The 24750-nt window shown below is 34.1% G+C and overlaps 2 protein-coding genes across 2 annotated transcripts in view; both read right to left on the bottom strand.

The window, feature by feature from the left end:
- Positions 1–4265, bottom strand: part of mgl (low-density lipoprotein receptor-related protein megalin) — a 71380-nt gene extending 67115 nt beyond the window's left edge. Inside the window, exon 1 of the mRNA XM_089845684.1 lies at positions 3797–4265. Within this exon, the coding sequence (XP_089701810.1) occupies positions 3797–3914 (118 nt within the window). The 5' untranslated portion in view covers positions 3915–4265. The remainder of the gene's footprint in view (positions 1–3796) is intronic.
- Positions 4266–18302: 14037 nt separating this feature from the next.
- Positions 18303–21484, bottom strand: Atg6 (Beclin-1-like Atg6). The gene is made up of 13 exons (XM_089845683.1): positions 21310–21484; positions 21034–21175; positions 20858–20966; positions 20560–20781; positions 20423–20495; positions 20170–20357; positions 19339–19422; positions 19118–19267; positions 18931–19041; positions 18803–18845; positions 18690–18739; positions 18581–18634; positions 18303–18489 (listed from the first exon to the last, which is right to left on the bottom strand). The coding sequence occupies exons 2-13, from the start codon at positions 21164–21166 to the stop codon at positions 18384–18386; spliced, it is 1323 nt and encodes a 440-aa protein (XP_089701809.1). The 5' UTR covers positions 21167–21175; positions 21310–21484; the 3' UTR covers positions 18303–18383.
- Between the last annotated feature and the right edge of the window lie 3266 nt (positions 21485–24750).

Here is a 24750-nt window from a genome sequence, read left to right as displayed (position 1 = left end):
ACTCGACGTTTTGGAAAAGTCTGAATCACACTCTTTTTCGCAATTATATAACGTATTAAATCCCCATAGTTCTAATCTAAATATATTCAAAATTATTAAATTTCGAATAATATTTGATCATATGTATACACACATTAAAGGGTTGATTAAATATATCTACTGGTTCAAATCCAGCACCACCGTAAAGGGTTTGATTTTACCGCCGTATTAATTCAACTTCACTTGGTAAAAAGGTTTTATATAAGAGGCCTTGGAGTATTTCTTCTACACACTCGCAATGCAACCATTATAATACCTCGCGATGGCTCCAACTGCTAAATTACGTTTGTTCAGCTTTTGGGATAAAGTTTCGTAAACCATAAATAAATACTTTCTGTTCAAATAATATATAAAATATATTTGGCCAATTTTATCGTAAAAATATCTTAAATGTTTTTCCCCTACTTATATTTCAAATAATATTCAAAATTTCATTTTACTTTTCTTTTAGATGAAAGGCATTTTAATGGAAACCGCCATAAGTTATCAGCGTGCCTTTGCTTTGTGGCAAACATTACGTATCTGTTACCAACCATCATGCACTCTCTGAAAGGGGGTGAAAGTCACGTGATGTTAATCTACTGTTCAACATTACCACAAATTCCTCAATCAATTTCGCCAATATCTGGTCTCCTATTTTCGTAAGATTGTCAACGATGCTATTTTAAGGTCGGAGGTCATCTTTGCAAAGTGACACGGTCTGAAAAACACCGTCACATCAAGCTAGCAACCTAATTATCTCCATGACAATGGACACCATTTAGATTTCACCAAACTGACAATATTAAATATAGATTCAAACCTCGAAAACAAAGATTGAATTGTTAACGCGATGGCATATAATGAACACTCAACTAAATATTATTAATTGAATATCTAGGTTACGACAAACATCTGCACGAGGAAGGACTCGGTTTCCCCAAACAAAGCTTAGAGGGTTTCAACATTATTCATGGTACAGAATATTCTATAATGAAAAATTTGGCATTAAAGTAGAAGTAAACATCCCCTCGGTTTTCCAGGAATCATTGCGCGCGTGATGCGACCAAAAATTCTTATTAAGAAGGTATGAACGTGCTGCTAAAAGTAGGGAGATAATAGCGACACCTTAAGCTGAAACCGTAATAGAAATTGGAAGGATAGGCTTCAATGTACCGGTTTCATTGCCAGGTTAGACAAAGGTTCCCTATTTAGAACGAAGCCTTTCTTGGACGTACTTATTTTTGTCCAATTTTAAGTAAGGATAATTCGCCATACCTCAATAGAAGCGACGCGAGCAAAGTCCAACGTTTCTAAGAAGACTAGTAACAGGGAAAAATAAGGTATGGTATCACCTGACCCTGAAATTATTTTTCTTTTTCTATTCAATAAACGCCACCATGCACTAGACCAAACCCATTTAAAGGTTTTGTTCGCACCTTGATTAAAGAAATTTAAATATTACACTCGCATTAATTGGTTGAATTAATTACGATAAATACAGGGTGTTTCCGAAAGGTGTGTGAGAAAAGGGGTATTTTGGGTCGAAAATGCTCTATGACACTTCAAGGAATTGAGTGCATAAATCAGGTTATTTAAAATAACAATTAATAAAGGTTTCTAATTGATATCAGCTTCATCTCTTCTTTGGGTGCATTAAAAGAAAATTATCCCATTGTTTATAGTATATTTGAATTTCTTTCATATTAAAAACTTGCTTTTTATTCCAACTCTGAATAAAATAGGGTTAGTTTAATTTAGGCCTTTATCTATCTATTTATAAAAAAAGACTTCGCAATTCTTTAATATCTATTTCGAAATTACTTGCAATGGGAACACTATCAAGTCCACGGAAAGAACTCCCTATACTTCTTCAAGAAGTTCCACTTGCTAAGTATAAGAAGCACCAACCAACTACCAAGTGAGGGGAAGGTCAAGACTCAAGAAAGGAGGTATTTTTCAAGCAGAAAAATTCCAAGAAACTAGCTCGTTCATTTTTTACAAGTAACTCCCAACTTCGATGTATATATACAAAACATGGATGGGTGTCGCCCCTTTTCTTGAGAGTTCTTTCTCTAGAATCCCCCTCTCCTCCATTGCCATACTGTACCAAATTGTACCAGGCACAGAAAGCCCTATACTGTTACCGGTATCTTAACGTCCGTCGTCTGCTCAAAGATTGGTTGTATCATGTGTAATTGTTAAGTTCTTATAATTTTCAATAATAGTAGGGTTTTGTATTGCTTTAATTAACTCAAACTATGTATTATATAACAACCTGTTATATCAGCCTTGTAATGAAGTTAAAGCTAAGATATATGCGAGGAATTTAATAATTAAATTACCAGTTTTTAATTTAATTTCCCTAAATGGATATTGCCGATCTACTATAGTTCTTTATAGTTTTCCCTAAATGGATATTGCCGATCTACTAGTATTAAAACTAACTTTGGAACTGATTCAAACTGAACTAAACTAATTACAACCTGTTGGCAGCCAGTGTGGTAGGACCTAGTTCAAAGGGTTAACTTCTATAAACGATTTTGAGCCGACATCTTGACCCAAGCAAAGCCGCATTCAAGTCACTATATTTTTTATAGATGACCCCTTTACTAAAAAAGCATTGTCTATCAATATAAGGGACCATTCGTAAAGCAATCCAATTATAACTTGTAAACTGCGTCCCTGTGGCAAAGTACCATAGAAATACACATTTTCAACTCAAAAATTGGTGTCCCATAGAACAGTCCCACTACACTTCAGTACTACCACCCCTTTGCATAATTAAAACTAAACTTTTAAATTAATTCAATTTCGAACATTCCTGATTTGGCAATTAAATTCAGAATTATTATTTGAAACAAAACTTTATATACCTAGACGCTTTTCCGGTTATCCAAAAAAAGAAAAAAATAATAATTCCAAAATAATCTTCTATTGTATTGAGCCGGTATGCCTCTAATTTATAACCCTCACTCGTTACGTAACATCAGGACTGGTAGGAAATAGGTAGAAGTACTTTGAAATCGGTAAAAAAATAAGTGTTCGGTGTATATTCCGAATCTTAAAGGACCTGTAACACGTTATTCCAATGGGGGGTATTAAAAAACAACGGTCGTTGAACTACGCACCTAAAAAAAATCGTGGCGCACAGGATAATAAAATGTATCAGGTTCAAATTGCAAAAGAAAAATATGTATGTATCTTATTTCAATTTAAATTAATTAATTAATTAAAATATTTATACTCGGTTATTGTAGTGAAATAATGTCCCTAATTGCGATTAGTTTGGGTTAAATAATTATGTAAGACGTTTTGGTTTACCGACTTGCCGACTTTTAAAGCTAGTGTTGGCCTAAGAAAACTAGTCGACAAGGCTTAAGGAAAGTTCGACGGAAGTTTCGTTTCATTCGAAAGTTCGTTTGACTACTCGAATCGAATGAATCCGTTCAATTAAGTATAAACGAAGTTCAAATAACTGCCAGGATAAGCCTTGAAACGTCGATTAATCTTAATCGAACCCAATTAAGATTAAATTAACATTTGACACTTTTTAAAGTTGTTTTTACTGCCAGTTCCTTAAACATCCCCTCCACCCCCTTCGTTTCAAAATTCAATAACTTTAAACTTAACTATTATTTAAATTACAAACTAATTAAACACAATTTGCCACGAAGTTTTACGACTAATTTCACAAATATTACTAAAGAAAAAACATTTTCCGTATAAACATGCACAAACACTTATGTAAAAAGTTACTTTAAAAATTGTTACTTACCAACTTCGGCTGTAGTTTTGTTAGCTTGGGTTTCTTGAGTCACAACCAACACAAATGCGAGGCATAATAACACCACTGAACTTGAAGTATAATTATTAATCCACCTTAACCGGACCATTGTACTACAATTCGTCGACGCGGGATTCGCAAAAAACTTCGTGGACTTTCTTTTTTTACGAAGACATTTTGTTGTTTAATCCCGGCGCAGTTTTCCTAATGAAGAAACACGCGAAAAAGAGAACGAAAACGCGTAAAATTAATATTAATTGTAAACTTTTAGAGATTTTTCTAAGCCTTAATTTCTTTAAAAACGTCTTAAGAAGATTTCTCGCGTAGGAAACAGGTTTTCGAAACTGACGCCGTGTCACGTATAATGAATAGTATAGAAGAACGCCGGTTTACAGCGCTCGTATTATCGTCACTCCGCCAGTGGTGGCGCTTTTCGACCAGTTTAGTTGTGGAAATTTTAGTCGCTTCAATGCGGAAAACTCTCCGAGAATCCACCTAGTGGTTGAATTTGGTAACTGCGGGGAAAAACACACCGACTGTGGCGCACCTGTTTTGGCGCATTGAAAGGAATGGAGAAGTCCAGAGGCCCCGAACAGGCGTATTTTAACAGATACCTAGAGAGGAATACTTGACCACTCTCGTCTCGGAGTATTATTAATTCTTGGGATGAGCTTCCGATTTTACCATAGATTAGATGGTTTAAGCTGGGATGACGTATGAGCGCGCCCAAATTACCCTGTTCTCTATTCCTTCCTCTAAAATTACATGGATCCCTGGTCAAAATAAACACTTTTAACTGGTCAACTTTAGAACTGGTACGCACGCTTCCCATGGTCTCTTCCTGACAAAAACCTAGCGTTAAGTTGCACAAGGAGCTCATTCTCAAGTAGATTCCCCCTTGTCATAAAACAATCTTAACCATCCTATTTAAATACCCTCCCTCAACTTGACGTCACAATGCATGCACGCAACTACGATCTTTTACTTTCATTGTTCTAAACATTGTTTAAATCTTTTTATATATTTTTTTTATTTTTTAATATTTCATTTGAATTTATCCAGCCAGGAGGAAGTTTGCCTAATTTTCAAAAAGAGGGGGAAAATTTTCCCTTAAACTTTACAACTGAAATAAAAGGTAGCCTTTACTCTGTACTGAGTCCTGCAGAACAAGAGGAATTTTACTGTATTAAACAAAAGGGGGTATATAGTATATATGATAGTAATGAAATTTTCTAGTAGCAAATTTTTCCAGCTCGCTCGAGGTAATGGCTTATATTTGCATAATTCGCTTAAATTCCTAGTGTGGACTTTGGGTGGGTTGGTTAAAGTTTTACTTTTGTTTTAGGCCTAAATTAATCATATTTTATGACAGTAAGTGACGTCAAGGGTATAGTATAGACCTAGCGAATAAATAAAGTTTTTTTTAATCTTTAGTTTTTTAAGTAAATGGGTTTTCTATCGGAATTCTTTTGGTAAAAAAACATACTTCAAACTAGACCTAATTTTATCTAGAAAAGACAGAGGGTCCCTAGATAAGGGGGTACATTATTTTGCCTTATGTTTTTTCTTGGTCTGTAGCTCAGTCTCTCTAGAGTTAAACATCATTACTTTGGTGTTTTTTTGTTGTCTGTTTTTGTTTTCGGGGCTTTTTGGGACTTAAAGTGGTACTTAAACGTTACAGGCATTTTTTGGCAATGTAAAAAATAGTAAATTATAAAATAATTAATAAAAATTTTCATAAAATTACCTTTTTTTCGTTGTTTAATTGAATGTGGTGTATTGAGGGTGAAACAGATCTACAGGGGCCCGTAGGATAGCATTACCCTGGTGGGAGGCTTCACTCTGAACACCAATTTAATTCAGAATAAACATTTCTAAACCGACTAAAAATGGATTAAATCTGTTCTCAATTAATATTCCCAATTAACTTAAAATATTAATTTAATATTAATTAGATAAATAACCAAATTTATTAAAATATTCATGAAATACTGTCGTCTTTTTATAATATAAATATAAAGTAACAGATTTATATTCCAATTAACTTAAAATATTGATTTAATATTAATTAGATAAATAACCAAATTTATTAAAATATTCGTGAAATAATTTCTTCTTTTTATAATATAAATAAAAATTAATAGATTTATATTTATATCTCGATTGAGAAATTCTAAGATAAATTCTCCATAGTTAATAAGAGCTTTGATAAGAAAGGACCACGTGATTATGAGACTATTCTCTATTTACTGCGTGAAATATCAGGCTCTGAATTGTTTTGGACTTTATATTAAAAAAAATGTTTTGTATAAAAAACATACTTGACAGAGAGTCAGAAAAGTTTAAGTATATCTTTAAGCCCAAGATAATGATACTAGACATTGGAAATTTCACAAACAGAGTTTCCCCAAAAAAATAAAAACATACGCTTAAAAAGCCTTGCATAATATGGCGATATACGTTTTAGTATTTGTGGTAAAATATATATGGAATATTTCAGCTATCTTGGTCGTAAACTTTATCAATATTATATTCGGTTTGTCTAAACCTCTCTAAAGATATATAGTTGGCTTAACGATACGCTAAGTTATAGATTATATGAGCAATAATTGGAAAATTACCTATGGACTTATAGGAATTAATTGGAAATCGAATATTCATTAAGCTATCTAAATTATATCGCAATATCTCAATATTTAGATAAGCGACCAGGCGCGTTGCCCGGGTCTTTTAAGGCTTAAAGGAGTGTAAAACGCGGGAAGATTTTCCAGGCTAGGGGGTTCGAGGACCCAACCTTGAAGAACCCTTTCTTGAACCTATACAATAACAACTATACAAACAAACAAATAATTAAATCGGTCAAATTATGCCACAGAAATTCGCCTTATTTTGAACCCTTCTCACTCGTAAAAAAACTCCAAAAAGGAATTTATGTCAGTTATATAACAGAATTATATAACGTAAAAAAATTTATTTAATTTTTTAACGAAACTTGATTAAACCATCGTAATCTAATCTACACTGTAAAACCACGCAAAAATAACATTTTAAAAAAACCTTAAAGCTAAAACTCGGCAAATAATTTCCTGCCACAAAAATTAAAAGAATAATACCGGTTAGTTTACGTCGTTAAGCCTAACAACGATTGCGTTATCGTCTTTAAAAATTTCCTTTAAAAAATGAAACAAAAAATTTCATTTTCTTTCAACATGGAATCATAAGGTAGACTAATATGAGGGGATAGATACTGCATTGAACAGTCAGGTTTGCTGAGGAATTAACGCAACTTTTCCATACCCTCCGAGTATCTTCCCCCTCGTCAGAGACAGAAGACTGGCAATGAAATCTTAAAAATTGCACTTTAAGTAAGCTGGTTTCGGGGCCTCGCCAGGTACGGACCGACACGGAGTATAAACAGGGGGGGTTGAAAATAGGGAGCGTAATTTTCTTGAGAATAAAGGGGGTGGGGTGGTGCAGGCTTTTAAGAAGCGGGTGACCTCGCCAAAAGGTACCACCACCAATTCTTTACCAGCAGCCAGCCACACACACTAAAGGTAAACGTGTGTAGTGTGTACTAATACCGTCATAGTGAAAGAAATATTTCTATACTGCAGCGCCGCCTGATGGCAGATAGTTATAGCTAGTCAATGGTTTCCAATGTATAAGCCACCTCGTGACGTGTTGTAGTCTGCGGCTATGGTAGGTTAGGTACATTTCAAGGTCAATCTTGATGTACAGTAACCACTTTGGTTTGGGCTGGTTGTTGGAACGGAGGATACCAGAAATTGGTCTGTGGGACTTTTACAGAGAGAAATTGATGGATATTTTCTACCGAATTATTTTGTTCGGGGTTGGAAGGGGTCCAGGGAGAGGTCCTATTGTGACAGGCATCAATTTGAATTTCGAGATACCCTACCTACCTTAGCAAGTTTTAAAGGAAGTAATTTATGGGGCTGTTTTCTTTTTATAATGTATTTTGAAGGAAATTTTATCAGAGAAAATCGAAAACACGTGATTAATGGATTCCAAGAAGCCATTCTTAGTCACAGAATTTTATATAGGTAAAAATAAAATGTGAGTTTTAGAACTTCTGTTAAATATTCCAACACGGATGGTGTCAGGAACGTGTAGGTACATTTAAAATTTAGTATGAGTAATTACTTATAAATTAAACGATAAATATATTAGACTTTGATTTATTTTTAAGCCACAGAAATTATATCATATCAAAACTGGATAGGTAGATCTTTGATTCATTCCATTAGTACTATTACAAGGTTCGTGCAACTTTTCAGAAGTCCTTAAAGGCCGACTTCCATCGAAAAGAGTTCTAGCGAACTGAAAACTGAGCATCGAGACTAACAATGGAGCGACCGTGCCGATTTTCGAATCCCCGCTGGGGTAAAAGATGGAAGGGTTCTAGCTAACTGAAAGCCGTGCAATGTGGTTTTAGCGAACTGAAGATACACAATAGAGAATTTCCTTCAGGGGAAAGCCAAATTTCAAGAGGAAATAAATTTAAAAGGATTTCTATTGTTCATCTTCAGTTCGCTAGAACCACATTGCACGGCTTTCAGTTAGCAAGAACCCTTCCAACTTTTAACCCAGCGGGGCTTCGAAAATCGCCACGGTTGCTTCATTGTTAGCGACCGTGCCGGTTTTCAGTTCGATAGAACCCTTTTCGCTGGAAGTCGGCCTTTAAAGACTGGGGTCTAAATCATTCCTTTGGTCTAACGAAAGAAAATGAGTGTTGATGATACGGTATACGTTAGCCGATACAAAAAAAAAAGAAAGTTAAAGCCCCCCTGGTCCCAGAACAAATGGCTTAACACGTCGATGTTCTCCCCAAGCCCCTTCAAGTTCAGGAGAAAAAGATATAGCTATGATTAATACCTGTCTGAAAACTGTAGTAGTAGTAATACCCCTACAGCCAACCCAAGGTTTATAGTTTAGTAGGCTATAATTGTGTTCGAAACAAATTTTGACCCCAGTATTTTGGAACCGAACAAAGGTCATAAACTTTAAGTTCAATAGTTTGTGTCCTTAAAAATTAGAACCAAATCTATTTTTACATAAGGAGTGTGCCATTTAATATTAAATTGGAGGTTCAACACGAAAATAATAGAGACTTAAGGCAGAGGTCTGATACAACTTTTCACTGAACTAGAAGGCTCAAAACGTTGAGTCCGCAAAAATTGGTCAGTGATTAACTTTTAATATATTGACACAACTTGTTCAATTTCTGTTCAGAAAACCAATCTAGTTTACTCAACTCAAGTTGACTTATCTAAATGAGTCTGAACAGGACTTTAGCCAAAGAAACTGATAACGTCCAGTCTTCCAAGTCTATAGCCCTAAAAGAGCACCTATCATGTTGTTCAAAGTTGTTTCTAGTTCTAGCTTGCTGCTTTTCGCATTTGCAAGATTAAAAGCCTGTTAAAGAAATCAGCTACGGCTCCAACTTCAAGCTATACGTATTCTACCCTGAAATTTGCAGTTGCAATGTTCAATATACAATTACTACAAACAACAACCTTCAAACGTCCTTTTTATGTAAAATATTCTTTAAAATCACGACAAAATTGAGAAATACAGCCCAGTAGTAGTAAGCGAATATATGCGCATCGGGACTAATCTCGAAATAAGCGATCCAACAATGTTTACCATCATTTCTCAAAGCGAGAGAGAGGCTGTCTACGAGGCTAGAGAGAGAGTAAATTGCTCTCTAGAGTCCAGCAGAAGGATGAGAGGAATTGGATGCTAGGGTCTCCGTAAAATTTGGCCAAGGTGCTGCATGGGTGCCGTTATAAAACTCCCTAACACCAACCAATCTTATACCTCACCAAGAATATACGGAGTTATACGCCCCTAACACGTAACGCTCTGAGCTGGAAACATAGAAGGGATTCAAGGTATATCCATCGACCACACGGTCTCTTGATAAACGACGATAATACGCGGTGGTATAGACGATAGGAAAGAAGACGTACAAAGAACAGCTTTGTGCAGTTTTGGTCGTATACCCACTCCCCTAAAATGACGTATCATATTGATCTTGTTCGAAGATATATTTCTTTCGCAGCGTCTTCACTTATTTTTATACCTTATTTTTGATATATAAACTGTCCCCTGCTATGTTTCAACGAGAAACTACAAGACCCTCATGTCAATTTACTAATGGGTGTCTTTATACGGTGTAATTTATACTGGCTGCAGTGTATGGTCAACCATGGACTAACAATATACATACAGTATATCACTCTTGTAAATGTCCTTGGTTTGTTGTCTAGGCCCGTGTTGGTTGGTTTCGAATCACATCTTGGTCTTACTGTATATTTTTACAATGTTCCAATAAATTGAACCAATGGAATTGTATACCGTTGTTATCGGTGTCGAAGTTCACAGACCGACAGAACGTTGCCACTTAATTCTAAGATGTATGGATATTCATTCATTCTTAGTTGAAAAGTGGGGTGGCGTAGCGGTTAGCGCTTTCGCCTCGCAGCAAGAGGATCCCGGGTTCGATCCCGGACTGTGGCACCGGGAGAAAATCTGGGAACAAATCCTTCTGCGTAGAGTTTGCAAGTTCTCTCCCCGCTTGTTAAAAGGAGTTTTCCTCCGCGGTCTAACCCGGTTTCTCCTTTCCATCAAAACTTGCAGAGGTTAACGGTAATAGTTAGTATAGGGCGCTGTAGGTTAGCTGTGGCATAGGGGCTAGCCACCACCCCTCTATGCATTGTAAAGGGACCCACCCGTAAACAAGCCACAGGCTTAGTGTGGATATCCCTTCATAGACAAAAGCTTATATTATTATTATTATATGAGTTCAAAGCATTGCGGGAATGCATTCCCACTCATTCTTTATTTGCCTACCACCTTTTGTAAACCTTATTCCACTTCTGTTATAAAACCATAATATAATCCTCGACGCCTTGAACCAATAGTAAGCTTAAACGAAAGTATTTTAAAACTCGATGGAAAAATTATCCAATTGATTCGTAATTTAAAATTTAGTCAAAGGTTTGTGTAATATTGTTTAACTTCTCCAATTCAATGGATTCAGTATCAACCCAAAATTTATATCACAAAGCAGGCATGGGGATGTCACAAAAGTTTGTCTACCTACTGTCTAAAACATGCCACCTTTGCAGAACGTACTATATAGTGTTGGTAATCAACCACGACCAACTGAGTGGGTATAAGAGTTATCTAGTTCTTTTTATAGTAATATTTTTTTTGTATTTTTCTGTTGGAAAAGTAAATCCGAAGTCTGCGTACTCCTTCAGTTTATATAAAAAGAGAAAACTAAGCAAAATGATGTATAGGTGGGGTCATAAGGCTATCATACTTCTATAAGTATGGGTGGAAAGGATATAGAAGGGGCATCTCGTGGCGGTGAATAGACTATTCCAATAACTGGTTACAGAAAGTTTCTTTTATATTGTCTCGCATGGACAACAGACCTATACTTAATCGTTATTGGATTATGGATGGGTTGAGCGTGGTCTGGTCTATGCCATGACGCGCTTTTTATCCTCAAGAGGTGCAAAAGTGGCGCGTTTCTAAAAACGACCTTTTTTATCCTGTACAGCTGAATAGTTGGGTATGTTTGCAGAAGCGCCCCGGCGCGTGACACTTTGGAGATTCGGCCCCGCACACTTTCTATATAGACTATTTTGATGCTCCAGGTTACATTACAATATTTCAAGGAGCATTAGGCGCCAACTACAGTATAACAAAGAGGGAAATAAACACGCGCGGACTTTCAATCAAAATAGTTTATAGAGATAGGGACTAAAAGAGAAGATGCGAGGCTATAGGCTAGGTGACGCTTCACCGACCTGCTTAGTACTATACCGATTTTATTCCTACATTATTTTCCCAAATAGTAAGTACATCATGTACATGTATGGGAAAAATTCACTACCCTATTGAAATTAATAGTGGGAAAACCTACTTCTATACGTTTTGGTTATGGTGGGGTGAACACGGGTGACTTTTGTGTGTTTAAACCGAGCAGTATACAAAATTGGTATAATCGCCCGCGCTATTCTTGATGCAAAGAAAGGACTTAATCAAATTATTTATACACCTTCATGAAAAAGGCAAATTTTAATACGGAGATGTGAAATTTTTGAAAGTGGTACGGTAGTTTTCTTTCTTAGCAAATTACTGATTCTAATTACGATTAAAATTAATTTCCGCGCTTGTGGTAATCTAACTAATAGTTAAAATAGCAACCCATATTTTTAAATATACTATATAGAGTGGTACTAAGAGGGGAGGAGCTACGTGGACGTGACGTCAATATTGTTCACTAGTCTAAATTGTATGACCTGAGCTGACTACTTCCAATATGGTCGCCATAACCGAGGTAAGAGTGTGACGTCACCAGAAAGTTCGTAGTAGTAGACTACATACCACTCAAATAATATTTAGAGAATATTATATAAATTAACCGAGGTGGTTATTATATAATTTCATTGCGAAAAACAGTGATTAACCCCTCGAATTTGACATAGATTAAGATCTCAAATAGCAATACATACAATCTGAACAAATATTCTTAAAATAAGTTCTAATAAAGTACATACTATATATCCTTCGATAAAACCATTTCATATACCTTTAAATCTTACATAAAGTAATTAGATGATTCTCCAAATATATGTGTATATATATATATATATATATATATATATATATATATATATATATATTTGATATCATCGCCAAAGTTTACATTATAATATTTCGTGGAAAAAACGTTCCACGTCTATACAAACAAAAAATTTATGCCACATAACTGTACTTGGTAAACTTTGGTCGGTCGAGAAATACAGCTTAGGAGGTGGAGAGCGTTATGCCCTGGGAATTTAGCGGGTTACATTAAATACGTATTTCCAAATTAATGACTCGTGTGATAATTTATGAACTCCTGCATGCCGGAGCTCACGAAATTCCTAGGTCCTATAAAAGGTACGTATATGAAAGATTGTACGTACAAAGAAAGACGCCTGCTCAAACAAAAATTGAATTTTGAAAAATGTTTGAGCAGCACTCTGTGTGACTTTTATTTTTCCATCTAACAGGAAATCGCCCTAACTTTCGAACGGCCCCTTTATCTTGAGCAAATAGACAAAAATGCTATAATCCTGAGAAAAATATGGCTAAAAGCATAGCCCTATAATACCTAAATATGGGTCTGCCATTTGCGGTTCGCTTATAGTATCGGGATAGGTTCACAAGATATGTTCTATAAGTTTGTCACTGGTCACAAACTGGAGCTTGTCATGAAGTGAGTGAGGTTGGTCATAGATTCGAGGTGCCTGGTGAGGCACTGTCAAAGGCTAGTACGTACAGACTAAATGGGAAGATGGACTGCAAAATTAACCACCGAGTGTATAGGCCTTCAATTCTCGCTTGTTGTTCTCGAGCTGTAAGTTTTAGCGTTACGAATTTGTATAGGTAGTGTCATACTTATAGAACATATCTTTTAAAATTATTCCCATACTTGTAAAGAATATAATAGACTTATGCTAAAAGCTATACATATTCTTCAGTCGTAAAATAAAATTCTACACGTGTTATTTTAGATTTTAAAAAACATCAATTAAGTTTATGAACAAATTTGCAATTAGGTTTTGAGCAAGGCAGAGAATGTTGGAAATTACGAGGTTTGCAATTAGTTGGTGCAGTACCATTGGTATTTTTCTAATCTAGACCAAAGGTTATGGCGCCTTCAAAAAGGTCCACCTCGAAAAAGAAACTTTTTTTTTCTATCAAAATTGAACAAAAGTAAAAGTCAAAGACTGAAAGGGTTACGTAGTAGACCTAAGTTTAATCGAACGCGGTGGTTTTAAATAATTCCGGTGGATACGATTTGGCCAGGCGGAAAAGAAATTTATTCACCCTTTTGGGAATACAAGAGTGCGTGGCTTCTCTTTCTATTTTAAAAATTAGCCGGGGCAAATTCAATCGATTTAGATAGGATAACGATGCTAACGCCAGCGATAAAAATATCGACGTAAGCTTGTTCTGGCGCGATCTCCAACGATCCCAAAGTGGATCTTTCTTTATACCAGCGTCGACGTCTTTTCAAATTTCTCCGTCATTATCGGAGAACTTTAGACATGATGGAAAAGGCTTGGATAAATTCCCCAATAACTACTACATTACAAGTCATATAGATGCAATTTGATTTATATTGCAATCTATATAGTTTGTGGAATATTTCTTCATTTTTTTTATAAAACTTTCCAAGGAATATTAATATTCCATAATATTTTTGAAGGGGAACGCCAGTCACCAAATCCGAATATTAATTCCAATTTCTTACTATAGCAGTGTTGAAACTTGCTATCAAAATTTTAAGTCAATTTATTTCTAGGGTATTTCTGATAAGTATGATATATATTAAAAGGAATGTTTTTAGGGTCAAACTGAGTGGAAAAGGTCAAAGAACATGGGGTCAACCACAATGACTTACGGAGATATGGGATCCCAAAATATTGATAGGCTCCTAAAACATAAGTAAGACTTCAGAATTCAATCTAAAAACGTTAATGAATCTTTATCTAAAAGAATTGTACTTACTACTATTAAACGGGTAGAAGTGTGCTAACGCTGGTTAAGTAAATATGTTACCATTTGCTAGTTTTAATGGCTTGTGATAACACATTAACTTTAATTAAGGTATAATTTGTTCCCTTTTTATATTCAATTGAAAATACGAGTATTAATATCCATCTGCATTACATATCATCAACAATACCTTAAAGACTCGACTTGGACCTGACCTTCCTTTAACCCGTATTTGTTTAGATTATAGATAAACTACTTAAATATATTATTATTATTATTAAATTAACTACATTAAGAGACAAAGAGCTAATTAGTCATTAAAGATGACATTAATTAGCTTTCTAGAAAATCCCCTTTGTCTAACTCTAATTCTCGAACGAAGTTGACGAGTTAAGGAAGCGAATCGTATTTTAACTTTTTCGTGTTCCTCTTTCTTTACCTTTTGAACAAAAGCTTTGTAACATTTTTTTCTTTTTCATTGGCATATAGATTCCCATAATTACTATCTTGAAAGTTTAGTCAACGAAGAGAAAGATCCTTTAACAGGGTAATTCTCAGGGGTTTTCGAAAAATCCGGCTTAAAAACCTTCACCTTACAAAAGTGTGTCACTAATTATTATTATCTATCTTTCAAAAACCCTACTGTATGAAAGAAAACTGTTAGGAATAAATATATAAAAAAAATGTTTTAAAGTAATGTTTTAGCAACAACACCTTACATAAGAAAATGCAAGAATGCTTTCACTTTTTAAATAAAAAATAAAAAACAACATAAAACTGAAAACATTTGAGAGTCCATTGGGAAATTACCCTTTTTTGTTTTATTCTGTTTAAAGAAAGAAAGAGTATGTATGAATTGGGACTTAAAAGGGAGTATCAAATTTATAAGGTGTTTGTTTTGAGCGGATATTCTTAAAAGGGAGTCTAAACCTCACCTAGAGCTTCAATTTTCTTAGATGCTACCATAAGTTGATAAGATATGTTCCATAAGTTTGACACTACCTATACTTCGTAATGTCAAAGACTTACAGCTCGAGATAACTAGTTCGAGAACGACAAGTCACAAGCGAGAATTGAAGTCCTACACTCGGTGGTTAAATTTGCAGTACTTCCATCTTCCTATAGAGTAATGTCAGTTCTACGTATGCAAACGTCATACCCTTCTATCTCTTAGCTCAGTGTCATCCCCCTACCAGGCGCGTACAGTATCCTCTCTTACAAAAGCGCACCTAGAGGGAGGGATACACAGTCTACTCCCCTCTCTACCGACACTACTCTATTTAGTCTGCATTACTAAGCATCTGACAGCGCCTCACCAGGCGTCTTCGCTTTACCTCGAATCTATGACCTACCTCACTCACTTCATGACAAGCTCCAGTTTGTAACCAGTAACAAACTTATGGAACATACCTTATGTACTTATGGTATGAACAGACAAGCCGTCGCTTTATTACGATCTTTACTTTATACTCTCTTTAAGGACTAAATGGCAACAACAAGCATACCCTTAACGTTGCAAATATTCCCGTTGGCGAATTTGTCCTTTAAAGCTTTGTTTAGTAACCTTGAAATACGATAAATGAAATATCTCAAGTATTATTGAAAAATTAAGAAACATTCAAGATCTGCTATTGAAGATTTTAGTGTAAACACTTTCTCGAGTAACTGGTTTATCACGGAACTCTCAGAAATTATTTCTTAGACTTTTTTTTTTAGAATATTCTAGGGAAATTTCCTTTGCGTTCAGGGAGTCTGGGAGATAATGGAGTGATAAATTATTTATTTACTCCATAGGACGCGTTGTGCAACACGTCAAACATGCTCGAATGTTATCCTGGCCTGCCTCATGGGCCCATGTCTTGTAAACATTTCCAAAAAATGTAGATAAAAAGTTGGGGAAAAACCAGCCGAGATAAGTAGTTCAAGTTTGGTGTATTCAAAGATTTGTATAGAGTATTATTACTGCGATGGCGCCATCTAGTGAATTTAGTTTTCCGAGAATATTTTACTAATTTAATTCTTAGTTAATATTAATTTAATAAGTACTTGATTGACTAATAATTAATATGTAAAATTTTTAAAATAAATTAAACAAAATGATTTATTAACTAAAACGCACTCAATGTCTCATAGATATCGCCGTTTACCGAATTTTTAATTTTGTACTATCGGCACCACTCAGCCTTTAACTGGACTAGCGCTAAGGGAGGCTTATCCTAAGCTGCCGATACTTTTTTAAATAGTTCAAGTTTGGTGGTGGCTTCAAAGATTTGTATAGAATATTTTAACTACGAGGGCGCCATCTAGTGAATTTAATTTTACTAGAAAATTTTATTAATATAATTTTTAATTAATATTAATTTAAAAAGTACTTGATTGATTAATAATTAATATGTAAAAGTTTTAAAATAAATTAATCAAAATGATTTATTAACTAAAACGCACGCTATTATTCATAGATGTCGCGGTTTACCGAATTTTAAATTTGTACTATCAGCCAGTCTTGGAAATAAGGATTTTTTTGAAACTAGTCCTCGGGACCAGTGACCCCCAGCGTCTACAATATTAAACTGGTCCTTGGGACCAGTGACCCTATACCTAATTTTTTTTTACTAATCCTATTGAAAAATTAAGGGAGTATTTCGTTGACGCACAGCCCATTCGATCGGGCTATAGATGCAAAATTATGTCAAAAATCAGAGTTAACTCCGTCATTGGGGGGAACACCGGTTTTTGGTCCTAATTTTGAAAATACTGGTTGAAATCTTTTGAAATTTTAATGAGATTTGCAAAATAATGTTTGGTATTTTTGTGCAAAGTTTTTCTCTTACAAAGCTTTTTGTAACAACATTAAAACGAAAATGAACCATAATTTAATGGCTTAGTCTCAAACAGTTTAAATTTGTTTCCTTCAGCTTCACTGGTTCGAGTCTCTTGAAATTTTAGTGAAAGGCATATTTAAAGGTTTTAAATTATTGTGGAAAATTTCGAACTTTTAAAACGAATAGTCTTTTTCCTAAAATTTCCCTAAGCGACTAAATAGGTTGTAGGATTATGCACAAGCACAATTTTAATGAATTTTTTGGAAGTGAATTGTTTCTTTGAAAACTTTGAAACTTTGCATCATAACTTAAAACCGTTCAATGTGCCTCTCACTAAAATTTCAAGAGATTCGAACAAGTGAAACGGAAAAACTTATTAAACCGTTCCAAGACCAAGCCCTTTAAGTAGGGCTAATTTTCGTTCTAATATTTATACAAAAAAACTATAGAAGGGAAACTTTTTAAAATTTCCAAAACATAGCAAACGTTGTTTTGCACATCACTTTAAAATTTCAAGAGGTTTGCACCAGTAGTTTCAAAATTAGGGCAAAATAACTGTGTTCCTCCCATAGCCGGTCATATTAAAAGCTGGCTCCTTGGATTTTTCGAGCGAAAAAGCTCATAATTACCAACACGCGCTTTTACATAGGAAAAACATTGTGTGAAGCCAAAGCGTGATCGAGTGGGCTGTGGTTGTAGCAAGGAAGGCAACTTAGGCAAGACCTTTTAATATATCTATGGGCAAGAATGAGAAAATGTCAAGGCTAGGAGACTATATCCATGGAGTAGAAATTTATAATGACTAGAATTTTTAAACTGGTCCCTCCTGAATTTTCATAAAAATTCTCAATTAATAAACTGGTCCCAAGGACCAGTAACCCCCGGATTTTGAATAAAAAAACTGGTCCGAGCAATTAATAAACTGGTTTTTGACCTGTGGACCTGTGCTATTTCCAAGACTGCTATCAGCACCATTCAGCCCTTAACTGCACTAGCGCTTAAGGGAGGCTTATCGTAGGCTGCCGATACGTTTTAAAATTATTTTGCAAGCGTCTTAATTTAAGTTTCCTTTCAAAATAAGAACTAATGACTCAAAGGCTATAATAATTTAATTAGTCGTTTATATTTTTAATTTTACATCATACAGAAAATTCGAAAAATGTTAAATATGATTATTTATTGGCAAATTGTGATGAAACCCAAGCTAGCCCCCATTTTAAGTTGGTTAACATGAATTTCAATGCCTTAGTCCACTGTTCCTCAGTGTTAAATTGAATCCTTAAAAAAATTAATTAATTAATTAATATTATTCTTTGAAAAATAAAATAATATTAAAAATTTAAAGTAATTATAATTTTTAAAAACTGACTTTATAGAAAATGAATTCTTTTTCTGTGTATCCTCAATTCTACCCTTTTCCATTCTAAATTAACAATTTTAATGTAAATCTTAAAATTAATAGCTTAAATTAATATTACCTATATGGCAAGCAAAATTGCGTATCACCCTTTTCCACCTCCTCCTTAAACTATTAAAAAAATGTGTCTAATTTATTTAAAATAATTAATTTAATTAATTAATATTAAAATACCTGTTGCAAACAATCCAAAAAAGCAACCATAGCTTGATCAAATCTTAACAAAATTAATAAATAATTTTAATAATAAATTTTAACTTAAATTAAGACTAAAAAACCAAAAACTAATCTTAATTAATTACTTAGTATCCCAAAAAAATTTGAATCCACCAGAACCATGCAACGGCAATTCCTTAGACCTATCCTCTAACGACTCCAAAAATGAATGGTTTCCATATGGAACCAAACGATATCTTAAATCATGTACTTAAATTAATAATTATGCCTCAAAATCAATTAAAAAATTAATAAATAAATAAAATAATCCACCTTTGAAATGTAAGGTTCATTTTTTTGGCTAAAGAATGTAGGAGTAGGACAGTTTGACCCCATGCTGCATTAATTTCTGACCAATCAACTGGACAATTAGGTAATCTGCCCAATCTAAAGTTATTTATGGTGCCAAAATGACCACTGTGCCTACAGAGTTACACATTAATGTTATAATTAGTTATATATCCATGATAGATGATAAAATGTTTGTCAAATACCATATATGGAATGTTGCATTGAAAACATTAGTTTTCTTTAATTTTTCAAGTTGCGCTTGGGCATATCTTAGTTGATTGTCAACACTATTGGGCAATTAATCACAATTTTAGGCATAATTGGTCTAATTTAAAGGTAACCATTACTACAGGGTTCATACAACTTTTGGAAAACCAATTTCCCTGAGATTTATGGGAGGTTTTTCCCCATATACTTCCCTGAGTTTTACAAGTTTTTCCCCTATATGGAGTATCCTATGGAGCAAATGTTAACGAAGGAGGGAAGGGGGGATAAATAGGACTATTACATAATCAAAGGACATCCCCGTATCTCTAGTAGAAACAGAGTTACGAGCCTCCAAAGTTTAGTTTAATGTTAATCCTACGGAGGGGATGTTTATGAACATTTTATTTAATTACTCGGCCCCCTGTTTGACCCAAATTTCCCTGAATTCCCTGAATTTTACTAAAAATTGGAAATTTCCCTGATTTTCCTGAATTTTACTAAAAATTGGAAATTTCCCTGAATTCCCTGAATTTTACTAAAAATTGGAAATTTCCCTGAATTCCCTGAATTTTACTAAAAATTGGAAATTTCCCTGAATTCCCTGAATTTTACTAAAAATTGGAAATTTCCCTGAATTTTACTAAAAATTGGAAATTTCCCTGAATTTTACTAAAAATTGGAAATTTCCCTGATTTTCCCTGAATTTTACTAAAAATTGGAAATTTCCCTGAATTTTCCCTGAGGTTTTGGTCAACTATTTATTTCCCTGATTTTTCCAGGTTATCCCGGTTTTCCAGGTTTGTATGAACCCTGTACTATAATATAACCTTCTTTGTTCATCTTCACAATTTAAGAGATGTCTTTGCAAATCAGCATAATCATGCCAAAAAGCATCATCCCCTCTTAGGAGCTTTTCTCTTTCAACTGATAAAACAGCGCATTCATTTTCCAACTCTTCCTCAGTACATTCTAATTTAGCCAAATCCTCTTGAAGGTTTTTCTCTACTTTTTTTAACTATGCACAATATTGTGTAATTAATATCAGTTACTAAACCATCTGCTATTAACTATTTTAATTACATTTTCAAGTTCCTCTTGTAACTTATCCAAATCCTCATCATCACCTTCAGTTTCTAAACGTTCCAGAAACTCCCTAACCATACAATTTGTTTGTTACTATGGTTACTAATTTAAGTATATCTCTAAGCCTAACATACTTGTAGTCTCTACATTCATCCTCAGCAATTCTAAGTTGGTGATCCATTTGATCAAGTAAAACATCAGTACATTCCTCACATAGAGGTTGATCAATATCAGATTGATCAGAAAGAATATCAAAAAGGCGACTTCGCACCCATAAAAGGTGACCTGAACTATCAGCAGAACCACCTTTGGTTAAGTCACCCACTAGCATAAACCCATTCCCACTTTCAGTTAACCTGTATATAATTAAATGTTGTTATAAACAGCCCCTAGTTTCATTAAAGATATATAAAGTATATCATTGTAATTCACCTAACAGGGGGTACAAGTTTCCTTGAAACATAATAATCATCACTTATGTTATCCTGAAAATCACTATTCAAAACTTGAATGCTGCTTCTTGAACTACTAATTAGGGTTCCTTTAATGGTATGTATAAATAAAGTTAACTAGGGGATTTATAGTTTAAAATATATAATTAACAGTACCAGTTAAGTCAGTGAACATTTGATCATCTAAAGAATCAAAAGTTGTGTCAAGTTTTAAAGGTTGACAACATCTCTGACAAACAAAGTTCACACTAACAGTTCTTTCATTGCGATCAGTTCGATTTGAAGCCATTGTTTATAACTGATGTATAAAAGACTTTAATTAATGTTAGAAAGGAATTGTCCGTTTAATTGTTAAATATTTACGCACTAATTTAAATATTAGTGGCTAAATAACAATAATAAACCTTAAGCCTTGGCTAGCATTAAGCATACCTGGTTCTTGATTTCGAATTTAAATATTTCTAGCTCAATTAAGTTCCATTTTAAGACGATTTTCATTTACTTACTTAACTAAGTTAATAAATTTTATATAAAATTTACTTCTGAAGTAATTTTTTAGTAATTTAACTTTAAAGTAAAGAGTAGTCTAACTTTCAAAATCTAAATCATAACATAAGTCATGCCAGATTCTGTAGCAGACAACTTCGGCCAAGAACTGGGCTGGACATAAACCGTTTTATACTCCATGGCTTTCAGACGCTTGACCCTGGAGTAGAAATTGAATAATTGCGCGCGTAACTACTTAATATTCAAACAAAGATATTCGAAATGCTAATTTTGAATATATAAATTAACATTTTAAATTAATAAATCACATTAATAGGCATTTTTTTAAAAAATAAACTATTCATAAATTTAGATGAGTTAATTAACAACTGGGGGAAATTTCAAATCAGTCACGCTTGCCCCTGCGACAGATATATGAAAATGTAATAAAATTAAGCCGGCGACGTATGTCGGCCATTTTGGGGCCCACTAATTTAATTTAAAAAAAAAGAGTTAATTTGAACAAGAGATGTCAAACTTTGGTCGAAAAAATTATTCAGGTCATCGGTCCTAAGTTATTCAACCACTAGACAAAATAACAAACACCCTATCTACCACTTTTCACGGGAAATTTAAAATTACCCGTTGATATAAATTTAGATAATTCTTTTAGGGAGTCAATCATGGCTAGGGAGAAGAGGATCTCCGCTTCCGCGCTTCTTTGGTCAAGTAGTCGCCGAGTTGGCTCTATATTGTAACTCGTAGGAGTATCCGAGGTGGACAAATGGCCTAAATTTATATCGAAGCTCGATTACAATAGTTTTTTGAAAAAGGCAGAATATATAGCAAAAATCCGGGCATGTTTCCGGCGTAGAGATTAAAAATATAATAAAAGTAAAACAGAAAGAAAAATACTCTACTGAGAGACTATGGTCAAATAACTCCATAGAATCCAAAAAGATACCTCAGCCCTCATGACACATTAAAAACAAAAACTAAAATTTCTCATGAAATATTTCCTTAATTATCTAATGATCAATACAGTTTTAACCGCGTTTCAGTGTTGCCAGAAAATTGTGAGATCATCTTAGGTTTGGAACTGAATGATCTGAACCGATCAGAACTACAAGCGGTTGAATTGCACTCATAAGTGACTGGCAACGCTTGTCCGCACCGCTCTTCAGGGCTGTCAATAATTTGTGAGAGAATCTAATGCTTGGAACCGACTGAATGATCTGAATTGAACAGAACTACAAGCTTTTTAGTCTGTTGTAGATAGCCGTAGAATTACACTTACAAATGACTGGCAACACTTGTATTTCTTTATTTTTCACACCAAAATCATAATTGCTAGTTCAACAACACACGGTGCAATAGTCATCTGAATAACAATAGGCAATCACAATGAACTTGTTACTTTGCTAATTAAGCTCAACAAGTGTCAACACCTTCAAGGTTATTGGCCATATGATTAATGTCTATAGTGTCAATTTTAAAATACGTCCGCAATTCACATAATGGTCATTAAACTCGAACATATTAAAAATCATAAAAAATAAAAGTATATTTTGGGCGCTTTGAAATCCATATATTATTTTTCATAATTCCATAATTCAATTCACGATAGCTCTACTGACTCATACCCATTTAAAAAATTTAAATATTAAGCCTTTTTCGGTTGAATTAGTTCTTCTTCTACTGCCATAAATACCGATCCTTTTCAAAGATTTTTATATACATTTGTTACTAAGCCTTTTGTAAAGGTGTGTTTATGTGTATATAACAGATGAATTCTATTATTTTCGAATACGTGATGGTTCAACCGAACAACCTGTTGCATTTTACGCGTAGAGTTGAAATAAAATTATTATATTATCAACAACAAAGTTATGTCTGTGATTTTCTATGCAGCATGCAGCAGGTCTGATTTTATTGGATTTTAATACGATTTTAATTATTTTCTAAATCAAAATATGATGGTCGGTGGTAAACTACAGTCTTGGTGTTTGACCACCTTGTGTTTTCTACTTTTCTTAAGACGGTGGACTATTTCGACGTACTTTTTCATTCAAAAGGGTGTGATTTCTCAGTGATAAACTAATACCTAGATACGGTTAATATTTTGAGGAGTAGGTCATTTATATATATATTATTATTAGCTTGAAGACTTTCCCACACTTAAGAAAAAGGAAATTAGGTAAAGAAACAAAAAACAAAAGTGAAAAACGAGACGAATTACTCAGGCATTACAGCCCCTACGATTGACTAAATATTCTACAATGGCTTTTTCCTTTAAATATGTCTAGAACACTTTCAAGATTGTACTCGACCCCAGTAATACATCCTAAATACATTATCTAGACACAAACCCATAATTTGACGGTCCGTTTTTGTTTCAAAAAATCGTCATGCAACTTTCACTAGTCGCAATGGGTCATTTTACCAAGCGAATGTTCTAACTTTAAAACAGGAGAAAGGAAGGAAGTCAACGACATAATGGTGGAAAAACTATAATAAATATTGTATCTAGACTCGAAAATTACTAAAAAAACCTAACACCTGTTGGCCACTAATTCGGCCCCATAATTGTAATGTTAAGTTTAATGAAAACTTATAAAACAACCAACCGTCTTTCCCTCTCTATTGTGGTATGCCAAAGTTTTAATTAATGTGGTCAGAAAACGGAAACCACGCTTCGATACCTTACCAAGTATGTCATCTGATTCGGACATATATTGCATTCTTGATTTCATATCATACTGATAACTTTTAAGTTACACAGGAGTGCCACCCCCCCACCACGCCATATTTTGTTAGTAGAACTATGTGACGCTTGAGAGAAAACTGAACTGATCCAACACAATTAATTGCTGCCTATGGTGCCAGCCAATGCTGACGAAGTGGAAATTATATCATATTAATAATTTATTAAGTTTGCTAATCTATAAGTATATCTGTAAATATGTAGAATTTACGCAGGTTTTTCAATTCGCCACCATCTTGGAAAATCGTGGGGAAGAAAACCATTCCTACGGAATAACGTCTTTACATTTCAACTGCTGACATTATGAATACATTTTTCTTTAAAAGGGCTTTATTAATATTGTGTGATTAGCTTTTACGTTGCTATTAAAAGTTCATAGCGTTAGGTAACACGCGACTAACGCAATATGATCTAGAAGTCAAATAAGAAACGTTTAAATAAACGCACCTGTAAAATTACCTACTCTATATAGAAATAAGTAATAAAGAATATCTCAAGGTCTTTTTAGTACGTAATACTAATGATTTCAGTTCAATTCAAAGCTATGGACAGCTAACATGTTGAACACTGCGCAAAACACTTAATCAGGTAAGTTTAATTAAAAAGTAAAATTTGTATATCAC

Source organism: Phalangium opilio, unplaced genomic scaffold (assembly GCF_054372755.1).
Source record: "Phalangium opilio isolate 3A_F unplaced genomic scaffold, DU_Popi_V2 ptg000079l_1, whole genome shotgun sequence".
NCBI classification, from domain to species: Eukaryota; Metazoa; Arthropoda; class Arachnida; order Opiliones; family Phalangiidae; genus Phalangium; species Phalangium opilio.
Note: the sequence above shows the minus strand (reverse complement) of the source record. Positions and strands in the feature narration are given on the sequence as shown.